General features: G+C 33.8%; 1 protein-coding gene across 4 annotated transcripts in view; it reads left to right on the forward strand.

The window, feature by feature from the left end:
• MDGA2 (MAM domain containing glycosylphosphatidylinositol anchor 2) overlaps window positions 1-13898 on the forward strand; it is an 819485-nt gene that overhangs the window by 333793 nt on the left and 471794 nt on the right. For 3 of the 4 annotated variants that reach the window (XM_059056743.2, XM_067028497.1, XM_067028498.1), the window contains one exon: window positions 6555-6694. In XM_059056743.2, the coding sequence (XP_058912726.1) occupies window positions 6555-6694 (140 nt within the window). Of the gene's footprint in view, window positions 1-6554; window positions 6695-13898 lie in introns of those variants that run through there. The other variant, XM_067028499.1, reaches the window with a different exon arrangement.

Genomic DNA, 13898 nt, shown 5'->3' on the forward strand with positions numbered 1-13898 from the left:
TAATTTTAAAAGAATGTTGAAGGATAGTAGAAAAATAGTATAGTATTGGTAAAAGTTACAGTTTATGTTGGAAATACAAACATGGTTTGTTTCTTATCATGCAAATAATTAGTCTTTGCAATCCTGAGATGGTGGTATAATATTGTTAAAATAGTCTGTTTTATACTTATTGTTTTATACTTATCATTTCTTTTTACGTGTGGGTAAACCTCAGAAGCAGTTTTACTTTTTTCCTGAAGCTTGGTTTGACCTGCTAAGACTTCTCTTTTTCTCAAAACTCACCTCCTTCATCTTTTGCCCCTGTTGTTCTACAGCCAAATCTCACTTGAAATTCACCAATGCCCACCTAACTATCATTGGCAATGACCTTTTATCTATCCTCCTCCTAATTGACAACTCTGTTGTAAGTGACAGTTTTGGACAGTTCACCATTCTTGAGCATCTCTTTGTGTAACTTTTAAAGCACTACATTTTCTTTGTTTTCCTTCTACCTCTGAGTCTCTTTTCTTGGCTTCTCTGTATTCATAAACTTATGGACAACAATTCTCTATCAAGAATTCACATTCCTTGCAGTTCTATCATTATCCTCTTAATTTCTCACTCTGCATGCTCTGTTTTAGAGATTTCGTCTATTCTATTGCTGTCAACCATCGACTAGCATTTAAAAGCTCTAAATTTTATATGCAGCAACAACTTTTCAGTTGTTGGACAGCTCAACATCAGCATCTAAATCTAAAATTTTACCTACTCTCCCAAATCTTCATATCCTCCCCTTCCCTATCTGAGTTTTTGATATTAAAATATGTAATATAATGAGCCCAAGGCAAAAGACATTAGGCAAAAGAGTTGTCAACAAGAAGAGAGATAATTATAGACTATATCTGTAAACACAATACTTAATTTAAAAATCCCAATGGGAGATTATTGTGAAAAAGGGAGGGAGGATACGACTTATGTAGTATTTTAAACTAGTAACTCAGGTAGGAAAGAGAGAAAATAAGAATGGAAGACACCATGCTTTAGAAGTACTGTTCACATGTGCTACATTGGAATTGTGAAATAAACAGAAGAGACCAATTATTGACAATGTTAATTAGATAAATGTAGGATGTCACAGAAAACTGATAAATATTTTATCAAGTCAAGTAATCACTTAAACCAATAGAAAAATAGAAGGAAATTTGATTATTGTTTTGTTTGCTTTACAAGCAAAACTGATCCTGCTAAGAGAATGGTGTAAGCAATAGTGTTAGTTCTGTTATCTCTGGCCACATGAGAGTAGAGAGGTGTGAGACATTCTATCTATCTGTCTCTGAGTCTCTGTCTCTGAACAGAATCTAGAGTGTGTGAGAGATGATGGTGCAGGGTGACTCACTGATGTCTTCACTGGAGCTTCTAACAGAGGTTCTGTGAGCTCCCTGTCTCCACATTAGCTGTCCCAGGGGATCTGTGAACTGCACCAAGAACGTAAATTACCTTGACCTAGTGTAGCATAGTGGTGAGATTTTACTGGCAACTTGAATTCCCAAAGAATAGTTGGACCAGAAATTTGAAGGATTTACCAAAGTACAATGCTCTTGCTTGGGGTTCTTACAAGAGAGAAAACTCCTAATACCAAACTTATTACTGGCTAATAATAGCATGTCCTTCAGAAAACATGGAAAAAGCTTCTCTCTCAAAAGCACTTCACATCTAAGTCCTCACTCTAACAAAGCCCTCCGTGATTTGGGCTCAGAGCCCCTCATCTTAAGTCTCTCCCAACTGTGAATAATGTGGAGTCCATAGTGATCAATAGAGTATTTTCTATTTAAAAATTTATCTTTCACCTATTTAACCAAAATATAAACTTCACTGTCATCTTAATTCCTGCTCCCTCACTCCCACATCAGTCAATCCTCAAGTCCTGTCTAACAAGAACTCTCAAGTAGGTTTCTCCCATCATTTCCATGTGCAGGGCTATATAGTCTCATGTCTGGAGACATCATGGCAAATTGAGAGAGTGACACTGGTGTCAAGGTTTGGAGTATATTATAAACTATGTGGACCACATGTTCATATAGTTATTTCCTAAACACTGCAGGCAGTCTCTTACAGACATGCCTTTGAACACACTATTTCCCTTCTCTGGAATTCCTTTCACCACATGCATCTTTCCAAACCTACGTTAAATGTCACTGCCTTCATGAAACCTGTTGGAATCCGCCAGGCAGATTTAGTCAGCTTCTGCTTTGTCCTGTGATGGTCTTTTCACTTCCTTCTGTTAGAATATCTATTGTTCTCAACTGTAATTATTTTATTATTTTTGTATTATTTACATATATATATACATATATATATATATATATATATATATATATATATAAAAATTGGACAGACCCAATAGGCTGTAAATCCATAGAGGGCACAGCTCATAGCGTTAATCTTCATATCCTCAACTCATAGCCTCGTGCCTGATCTATAGCAGTTGCTCAATAAATATAAGTTTGAAAATCTGTATATGATATAAAAGGCTTAAAAATGCTCTTGCTGTTGCCTTTGGAGAATAAGAAAGAATTTGTGTTCTTTCTCCAACAGAATACAGTGAGAATTTGGTTTGACTTTGGATATACTCTAACAAGATAAAAGAATGTCTCTCTTTTGCCCTTTTAGGCTGACCTCTTGAACCCACAGCCAGTTTATTCAAATTAAGGGAGTTGATATGATTAGTGTTAGAAAGATTTTATGTAATGGGATTTGGTTTACTGCAAGCAAATTTGGATGAATATGAATCTCTTGCAATATTTTAACATTTTAAGTCATTGCTGACTCTACAGGGCAAAGGGGATCATAACCCTTAGTCCAATTTCAGGATGACGAATTGAGGTTTTCTCTAACAAGGCAGAGGATAAAACATGTCTTGTTTCAGATATAGTACTGCAAATTGCATATATATTTAAAGTAGGCAAATTCAGTGCCATAATGGTTAATATTTTTGCTAAAACAGGTTAGAGTCCTTATAGTGATATATGATTAAAATTATAAATTAATTATTAAATACCTACTCTGTGCTATGAATTATGTGATGTGGAATAAATGTTGAAAATGACGTTCATCCTTGTAATGAAGTGTTTCCTATCAAGTTAAAGTGTTAAGAAAAAGGAGAATCACTGGGAAATAGAGATTTCCTGGAAAAAAGAGAAGAGAATCATTGCTAAGTAATCCACGAAGTTTTCAGCAACATTGGTCCAAAGATCAATGTGGGAATTCTAGATAAGAAACATCATGATCAAAGACACTTGAATTCTCAGTGCTCTTTATCTTCCCACTGATGTTGGGCTGATGTTACAGAGAAGTGGGATTTGGGGTTGGATAATCAGTATGAGGCCCATTTACAGGGCACCTAAATGCCATGTGGGGTGATTTGGACTCTGTGAAATGTCATAGAGAGACATTATAGATTCTTAGGCAGGAATACAACATGATAAAAAAGAAGTTACAATATATTATTTGGGAAATTGTAAGATTTCATGGATTTGATGGGGACTGGAGACCGGATGGTGAATTGGGACAATGTCACACTGGTTAAGTTTGGAACAATTATACTGTTTATATTGCTTATCTAGTTATGGTGCTTTAACTTCATGAACGGTTTCTCAATCTTTTTTATTCCCCTAGTGTAGTCTGGGTCTAGTTTAGGAGTTATTTAACCCTACTTTGACTATGCCAGGCATAGTTTTAATAGCATGAAGTAGTAAAAAGAGCCTAGGACCAGTGGTCCTGGTCTCATTTAGGCCACAACTAGCTGCAAGCCTGTATCCAGGTCATCTGATGTCCTTGGGCTTTCCTTCCCTAATTTGGAAATAAGAGAATTGACCTGGATGAATTCTAAGACCTTTTCAGTTGAGCTTTCTGCAGACCAAAAGAGTTAAAGGAAGCTTCCAAAATTTTCCCTTTATCATTGAGATTCTAAAGTACTGATCATATATTTTAATGCATACTAGGAAAAATACATCTTTAACATTTATAATTTGGTAGAATATTCCACCCTCCTATAAGATAGGTGATAGGTTCATAATGACTACAATATGTAGGCAATTACTTTTTCCAAAATGTGTTAAAATACAGAAGAAAATAGCAGAAAATTTACCCTTGTAGATGAACACAGTGTGCTTACTGTATAATTTAAATGTTTTAAATGAAGTTACTTACTTGCATAATAAGTGTGTCTTAAAAATAACAATACTATTCGTTGATTTGAAATTAAAACAAAAGTAAGTGTAAATCTGGAAAAGATTTCATGTTACTGTGTAATTAGATGTATTAATAAACATGTGGGCTGTCACTTGTTAGGCTAAATTTGGCAAAGAAATATATTTCAAGGTAATGAATCTCTATTTTTTTACTTAACAATTTTCTATTTATATTTTGCAATTGTTTATTGATTGCATTCAATTTGTTCACCTCCATAATATGTATACAGTTGTATGACAGATATTTTAAAATAAGTAGCTTTCTAGTATTACTTGTCTAAATTGAAGTTTAAATTTGATCACTATAGGAAATGATTTGTAGGAAACCTTGTGTGAAATATATCAGAATACCCAGATAAACACTACAGATGATTTCTAATGTCTTAAAACTAGGCAAATTATTACAGTGTCTAGACAGAGTCCGAAGACATGGTAGAAAATTTTTGATAAATTGGTTTTATAGACCAAAAAATTATTTGGTTTGTTTAAGTTTTTAAACAAACTTAAAAAATTGTTTGGTTTATTTAATTTTTTAAACCAGTGAGAAGATGCATAACATGATGTTTAGTTGCTTGAAAAAAATTAAAGAAAAAGACATTTTATCCCATGGTGTATTTTCCTTTAATAAACAAATATTTATAAAAGCCATTAGAAAATCATTTCTAATGATCTGGTCTGAGTAGCACTGTCATTGTCATCACCTGGGATGTTCTGTAAAAAAGGCAGATTCCAGGGGTTTTCTGCAGACATAACAGTCTCTGTTTATACCTGACATCTATGTTTTAAACAAGTTCCTGGGGAGTTTATTATGCATACTGAATGTAAGAACTACTTTTCTAAATATATTATTCATTCTTATCCAGCTGCTGGCAGTGTTTTACATGTGGTTTGATACTGGGTATTGGAGAGTGGGATCCTGAATTTGAGGGTTGAAGAACAGTACTGCTTGGATATCCAGAAAAAAAAAAAATGGAAATAACTGGTTGTTTTATTATCCACAAGTAGGCTTTTCTATCTTTCAATTTGAAATTAAGAACAATAACAAAATATGCCCTTTTCAGTTCTTAAACTCTCTGAGTGTTCTATAGATTTTTGTTATGTAAAACAGTATTAGATATTGGAAACTATTGTTTTTTTACTTTCACAACACAGATTTTCCCAAAAGAAAGTTTCCTGTAAGTTGGACTTATAATCATTTTATTTCCTCCATAAAATCACCGAATTTGTCTGCAAATTTTATAGGATTCATAGTCTTTTAAATGTGAAATAAAAAATTCCAAATATGCCCATATTAATTTTTAAGCAACTATAGCCTCTGCTGACAATACTGCTGTTCAGGCTGAGATTGCTATCAGGAAATTCTTGAGATCATTGTTCTTACATGTAGATATAGATTTTCCTCTTGCCTTTAATTAAAACAAACTTTTTGCCTCCACTTCAAATGTATTACAAACAAAAATGCTGAATTCACAAATGGGGATGATCTCCAGTTTGAAGCTAGTCACAGTAATCTCCTTGATGACAGGAAGCATATCTTATTATCTAAGTATTTCTCATTACCAAAAGAATTTTTGCATACAGTGGGTTTCCAATGATGTGTAAGTCAATGGATGCTAGTCAAGTTTTATAGGCCCATGTGGCACTGAAGTCGGAGAAAATTATATTATGGAATTTGCACAGTTTCATGAGAAGTCTATCTTGAATCAGAATTTTACACTTAGAGATCAGTGATTTATGGCCTTCATCAGTGGCTTAATTCAGTGATTATCTTTTGCTCATATTAATACAGGAGTCTATAAATATTGAAAACTTAAGTTGGTGTTCAATTCCTGATAACCAAATTTTCCTATTCTTTAGCTCCCTAGTTACACCACAGGACTTATAAAATTAATAGAAAAATGGCAATGTCTTTAATTCGCATTCCTTTTTCCTTTCTGATGGTCTTTCTTTTTCACTACCTAGTTTTTGGACAACATCCCTTACTATATTAAATTTTAGATTTCAGAAAGGAAGGGAACTATCACATTTTAACAATCAAGTTTTATCATTGGTCTTGTAATGATGGTGATTTCCTGAATCACCAATTTTTCCCCATTACCCTATTCCCCTTTGCCATTTTCATACTGTGTTGGTGACTGTAAGGTAAACTTGAAGTTTTCTGTCTGGCAAAATCTTTAATCCCTTGGGGATGTTCAAAGTGTTAAGACTGATGGATCTGACAGTGGTAAAGTCTAATAAGAATTGCTGTAACAACCATGATGATCAGGGGAAGACAGTTTGCTTATCTTTTTATGTGTCTTGTCTCTCTTCTTCCTGACTCGACAGCTCCCCCCACGGTTCGTATTGTGCATTCAGGCTTGGCCTGTAACATTGAGGAGGAGCGCTATTCAGAAAGGGTCTACACTATACGGGAAGGAGAAACCCTGGAATTGACCTGTCTGGTCACAGGACATCCACGTCCACAGGTGAGTCCCGAACCGTGATATCGTGGAAAACTCTCTTTGACTTTTCTTGGAAGTCAAAAAATGTACATTTTAGATGATTTAGCTAAAAATGTGTTTGTGTGTGTATGTGTGTGTGTGTGAAATTCAAGTATGTGTGTGATGCACGATAAGAGTAGTGACTGCTGAACATTCACGCTTGAAGTATTCATGTGGATAAGACAAAAAAAAGAAATTTTTGTTTTGGTATTGTGAGAAATTTAAAAGACTTCTAAGGAGGCTGTTAAAAAAGACAACTACAAAAATATCTGTCAGATAAAAATTCATATGGCAATGAGTTTATTTTAGAATGTGGAACATGATTTCACGATGACATAATTGCAGTGGAGGAAGCATTTGTTCTAAGAATGTGATGAACGAGGTCACATGTACTTTCCTTACTCCTAGTCATTATATTCATAGAAAACCTCGAAAAACAAATGTTTGTAGGTGCTGTATGAATTCATGTTCTCGAGTCAGCAGATACAGCTTTCATAGCTAATTTAGTAGCAGGAACAGAAATTGAGACTTTCAAAGGGCACTAAAATTACAAACAATGAGCAAAGAAAAAGCTTGTAGGAGTGAAAAAAGGGGTTAGATATAAGATAGTATAGTTAGGCTGTGTATCTATGATGTAAAAATTTAATTCTGTTAAATTTAATTTAACAGAATATTCAGGATGTTTTTATTCATAAATTGCCAATTCTTATTGTCATATATTTAACCTGACTGGTTCAAAATATGGATTGGTATTAAACACAAACACTGTGTTGGAAAAGAAGTCTCATTTGGTAGACAAAGTTACATATTTTAAGTATTTGTATTACAGAAAAAAAAATCCTGCTAACACGACTATATACGGGAAAGTAAAGAACAATGTGGAGCTTATAAAGTCTCCCATCATTTCTATCTTGTCTTTTGGTCCTGTCATCCTTAACTCTTTAGTCCTCAAGGATGTTTTGACTCTACAATTTTGACCCTGAAGAACAAATAAAAATAGCATATGAACTTCACAGAATGAAGCAATAGATTGATAAGACCATAAGTAAACTGAAATGGTGAAATACGTTTTATAAAACTTATGCTGCTGATAAAATGGAAAACAGTAAAAATAATCTAGAAAAAAATTATTTAAAAATATTAAAATCCATAGTGGCTGAAATTGCAAATTATGACACTTGCTAAGAACTGAAAATTTATTAAAGAATAAAATTGTCTCAATAAAATAGAGTTACAGAAAATTTGACCCAATTTAATTAGACTTAGTAGAAAAAATGATTGCAAAACTAAATGTATAAGCACAGAAGCAATAATTGTTAAAATGTGGTGTAGATGAAGCTGATATGTAAAGCATTTTTATTCTCAGATTTATGCAGAAAACAGTATAGTCCAATGAAAATAATTTTACTAAAATTAAAAAATGATAACACTAACTCAAGAATAATATCCCAAAGAAAGTTTAGTGTTGTTTTAATTTGATTTTCTTAATTTATATACATAGAATAAAAATTCCACAGTAAAAAAGTTGGGATCAAAGTGGGAAGGTCCGAGTAAACCTAAAAGAAGCCACAAGAGGAGACTCATTGATGCTCCTATTATTCCCACAATGAATGTACCAAGTTCTGCAGCTTCTGAACTTCAAATTTTACTTAAAAATGCAACTTATCTTTGTTTTTAAGTCATCCCAGCTGCTCCTCTCCCTCTATCTTCATCCTTACATTCCCTTAATATTAGACATTTCTTATTTTCTCCATACATCTTCCCTTTTGTGATTCAGCAATCTGGATGCAATCTTTGAGCTCTGGCCAATCTGAAAGTAGTTCTGAAAAACAGGAGTAGGTTATTGCCTTATTTATTTTCCTGAGAAATTCCATTTTTGGAAAGATTTCAATGTGTTATGAGCCTATGAAAAATTTATTATTTCAGTATTATTATTTCTTCATTCCTAGAAGTAATTCAGGTATTTGCAGGTGAATCAGTTTCAGTTTATATTGCATATTTGGAAAATTAACTGGGCCTCTTCTTTGTCAACAAACTGTATAAGGAAGGCTGACAGAACAGCTGGGCCTTTGCATCCTGTCCAAATATTAAAGGGCATGCTGTTGGCATCTAGTCCTGAGGACAATTTTTCTTGGCTGCTACCATGAAGCTGGAATGACTTTCTTGTTCCTATGTCTAATCTATATATGATAATGCAGTGAAAGAGAGAAGTTCTTCATTCACTCTTCAGAAGATTTCTTAATCTGTTGCTTATTCCTGTGGCAACGAGAGTCATAAAAATTTCCATTTCTACAAGTATTCTAAGGCAGGATTTTTTTCTAGATTCTTTAAAATTTTCTTTAAAATAAAATAAGTGAAGAAGGTCAGTACATAGCAGTGGTTAAGAGCATGGTACTGGACTGCCTGGATATAATCCAGGATCCATCATGACTACAAGTGTGACCTTGGGAAAGTTCCTTAACCTCTCTGTTCTCTGTGACTCAGTTTTCTTATCTATATAATAGCGATGATGCTAACCATCTTATCTATATCATAGACTCCTTTCAAAAATTAAATATATGTATAAATGTATATGTACATATGTATATACACATATATAAATATATATACATGGTACATAGTAAACATTATATTGGTACATAATAAAATATATATTGGCTTTATATTGTTTTTAAGTAATTTATACTTAGACTCCAACGTCGAACATATTTGAAATAAATAAATTTTAAAAAAAGGTTCTTAGCATTTCTATAGTCTAAATTAAATGCATTTCAATAAATTTCAATATTTTTGTGTTTTAACGTACTGCGGAGCTTTTGCATCTCTGTTAATTAGCTTTTTTTTAGCTTGCAAGGACAAGAACTGTGTTCAGACTACCTCATTTAAGGAGGGCTTATTATAAAAATATGTGAGAAGGTAAGAAAGAAAGGAGACAAGGGTTTGTCAGTAAATCTACCAAGCTAATATTACTTCTGGATATCCATAATTTCAGAATTTTGCTACCTACTTTCCTAATTTTCCTTCTTTTCTTTTTTCTTTCCTTCTTTTCTTTTTTCCTTCCTTCCTTCTTTCATTCCTTCTCTCCCTTCTTCCCTCCTCCCTCTGTTCTTTCTCCCTTAATATTACCACACCAATAACAAATGAATTATGAATATAGTCCTCTTGTAAATGATTTAAACAATAGGATATTTGACATACTGGACCTGTTTTCTGCATCATGTGAGAGACTCTCCAACTGAAACAACTAATATTTTTTCAATGTATCTTTGGATAGAATATGCGAAAGGGTTTAGGAGAAGTATGCAAAAATTTATTAATCACAAATTTTATATCAATGAGTAACTTCACAGGTCTCCCCACCCCCCCCCACACAGTCTCATCTCCTGGTGACATACATCTTTATTAAGGTCATGGTTACAAGGGGAAATGTACTCACCATAACTGTTTAGAAGAAAGCTCTTATAGACTTTCTGATCATTGATGTCACACCTTCAAATAGTTTTGTTACCATTACTTTTAATATAGACTATGGAAAGCCTCTTTTGGTTCAACACTTTATTCCAAAACTACTGATACATTTTATTCCCAGTACATCAGCATTAACTAAAGATTTGTTTTAATTTAATAAAAATCCTCATGAATATAAAGGGTCATTTTTGTTCCTCAGGAGATCTGAATCCATTTGCAGTTATTTCAGAGTTCATCATTTGTTTAATTCCATGGACAGTCCTGATGCTTAGAAGAAACATTTATCATACAGTTCCAGATACTTGCAAAAACAGCGTTAGTCAGTGTGCTTAATGAGATAATACATGTTGATCATTTAGCAGAGTACCTAGCAAAAAGTAAATACTTAGTCAGTCATCACCATATTTGTGATTCCATTATTGATACAAAATAATAATTTATTCTATAAAGTTAATAATTCTCAGCTATTACTGTCATCACTACACAATTGCAGGTAACCCAGTAGAGTAGGTAGAGTATTTCCTACTCTCCCATTGAAGTTGGTTTTGGTCATATGCCTGGCTTTAACTAATGTATTTTGAGCTAGCTGTAATCTGGGCCAGATGTAGTGTCTGCACTGGGACAAATTGACACACCTCTGATACTAGCTGGTATATAGCTAGTCATCTGATAAATGAATGCTTTTCAGTTCTCAAGAAGAAGCTCTGCTCTGCCCTGGGTCAGGATGAACTGTGTCACTCTCTAACATTATAGTGCACAGGGAATTTGATTATCTTCATAATCTACATAACATACTAGTCCATCATGTCATTTTGACCTTTTGAACAGGAAGTAGCAAGTACTCTGGATGCCATATATGATAGACACATGCCAGAGGATGAGAAATACAGTACCAAAATATTAGTAGGTCCGTCAAATTGGAGAAGATTTTTGGAGTCTGATGGTCTGGGGCATGCTAGGACATTCCATCTAAGGTTATAAAAAAGTTGTTGCTCCTCACAAGTCCACCACTAAGAAGGAGGTCCAGCATATGGTAAACTTTTTTGAACTTTAGGAGCTGCATATACTACATTTGGAAATACTACTTCAAGTCACTTTATCAGGCAACTTTAAAGGCTATGATTTTCAAGTAGGACTCAGAGGAAGAGAGGTCTCTGCAGCAAGTCCAGGTTTTAGTGCAAACTGCCTTGCTACTCAAGCAATATGATCTAGCAGATTTGGTGTTGGACACGGATGCCGTGTGGATCTTTTATTAGGTCCTAAGAATAGAGTCACAGCACAAAACTTTAGATTCTAGAACAAAACTAAACTTTCTACAGCAGAGTACTAATTGCTGTTTGAGAAACAGCTCTTTGGTCAATAGGGAGTAGGATCCAGTCGATACATGCCCCCTTGGTCAGGCAATTCTGTAACATATTCTACATGGCTCCTTAGAGGGTCCCAGTAGAATGGAGCCCCAGTCACTCTCAGCAGTGACTAGCATAATAACACTTTGTTTTATCGGTTTTTCTCCTTCTCTATGTCACTTTCCACAGCCCCCTACTTGGCTTCCCTGGGATTAATTCTGAAAATAAACTATCTACTTGTAATCTCTTGTCTCAGATTTTCTTTCCTGAGGCAACTCCAGCATATGACAGTACCTATCTCCTGGACTCAAACCTCATGAGGAGTATGTTTATACATCTAATCAATCCTAGTTTCTGCTTCCTTGCTGCTGACCTTATGTTGCTTAATTCTAATTCAGAATTATTGTACTTCTACTTTTCCTGAAGACTTGTAAAGGTAAACCACAAGAAACTAGCCAAGGTAGGATGTTTAATTAAATGTTGCTTTTACTTCTTAAGACTTTTATATAATATAATTAGCATGCATGTGGAGTATATTGTCCTCATTTATTCTACTTGAATTAAATCTAAGCATTAAAAGTTTGCAAGTTCATTTGCAAGGAATGTCATGTGATGGAGATTTACAATATAAATACAGACTGAGGATTTGTTTGGTTTTGACAGCTTTGCCTCTCATGATCAAAATTGGATCTTCAGAGTGATCAGAAAATGGATATCAAAACAGAGTCAAAATAACTGAATATATAGATCACCTGAAAATTAGAAATTAGATGTCTACTTTTGAAATCTACATATTTCAATGAAAAATATTATATATAAGAGTGATGAGATTGTAACCATTATTTTATTATGGCAGTTGACATGAAATAAACTTTTGAAAATGATCAGGGCATTTCCAGAAGATAGAAGGAAATCAGTATTGCCTATCAATATATAATTGAGAATCTATTCGTTGTATTGTACATAGTTAAAATGGATCATTTTATGGTAAATAGTTGCAATTCTTTTAATGTAGAAGTTCTGAATAACTACATAGACATTGATAATTTGGTTTTGTATTTTTATTATTAGAAGAATACTCCCATTGACATATTTTCAGATATGTATTATTTGACATATGAGGAGATTTTTAAGTGGTAGATATCCTACAATATAGTTTTTTTTCCTAGTTTTTTTTTTTTTTTTTTTTTTGATATGCGGGCCTCTCACTGTTGTGGCCTCTCCTGTTGCGGAGCACAGGCTCCGGACGCGCAGGCTCGGCGGCCACGGCTCACGGGCCCAGCTGCTCCGCGGCATGTGGGATCTTCCCGGCCCGAGGCACGAACCCGCATCCCCTGCATCGGCAGGCGGACTCTCAACCACTGCGCCACCAGGGAAGCCCTTTTCCTACATTTTTAATCTTTTTTGTAGTAGTTATTGAGCTGTCAACAAAATCTAAATGGACTAGTCTCAACATAGTCTGAAGTGAATTTTTCATGATGGAATGATAATCAAATTAATTGATCTATTTTTAAGTCTATATTACATATACTTACATATATGTACACATAAAGATAAATTCATAATAAAGTGTGAGGCATTTGGGCACATTCAACATGCTGTAAATGTTCATTTATAGTTATATGAATCCCTGCTATTTTAAAAAGGTAGCATGAAAACAAATATAGTAGTGGTCTACTTGTAATCCTATTGAATCAAGTTTATCCTCTTCACTTCTAGCTATTACATTAAAGATGACAATTAAGGGAGTTGGATTTACTTGAGTTTTCAAACTCCAATTTAATGAAACACTCCAGAGGTTGACTTTAAAATATTGAGGTTTGAAACTTAAGTTTAATGATTTTAATTAAAATTACAGAAAATAATACCTGTCTACTTCTATGCTAAAGAATATCCTGTAAGTGGTAATTAATAATCTATACCAGTGCTGGTTGTAAACATGACACATTTATTTCAAATTAGGCTCATCACAGGCTTTTCCTGAAATGCTCAGAGATGCTTCAAACAAAATCAATAAGGAATAAAACCTTTCAATAATCTGAAAAAGTTAACTTATGCTACACAAAAAAGTGCTTGTAAAATATGAGTATTTTCAGGGCTGGAAAATGAGAAACAGTTATTAATAATTTTTTAGGAATTTTTTTTAGGAATTGCTAGTATTTTGATTTTCTTTTAGTGTCAAAGTCTTAACAAAAACCTAAAAATAACGTTTATTTTCCTGACAGTTTTATCTGTTTCTACCCGCAAACATTGATTTCTTCCTTTTTCTGCTTCGTGTGGAACATGAAGAAACATTATCCTATACAACCCGGTCCGTTCTTGTTTATTTACTTGATTTTGGAAGGTATCATTAAATAATGTTGGATAAGCTTGAG

This window comes from Kogia breviceps, chromosome 3 (assembly GCF_026419965.1).
Source record: "Kogia breviceps isolate mKogBre1 chromosome 3, mKogBre1 haplotype 1, whole genome shotgun sequence".
NCBI lineage: Eukaryota > Metazoa > Chordata > Mammalia > Artiodactyla > Physeteridae > Kogia > Kogia breviceps.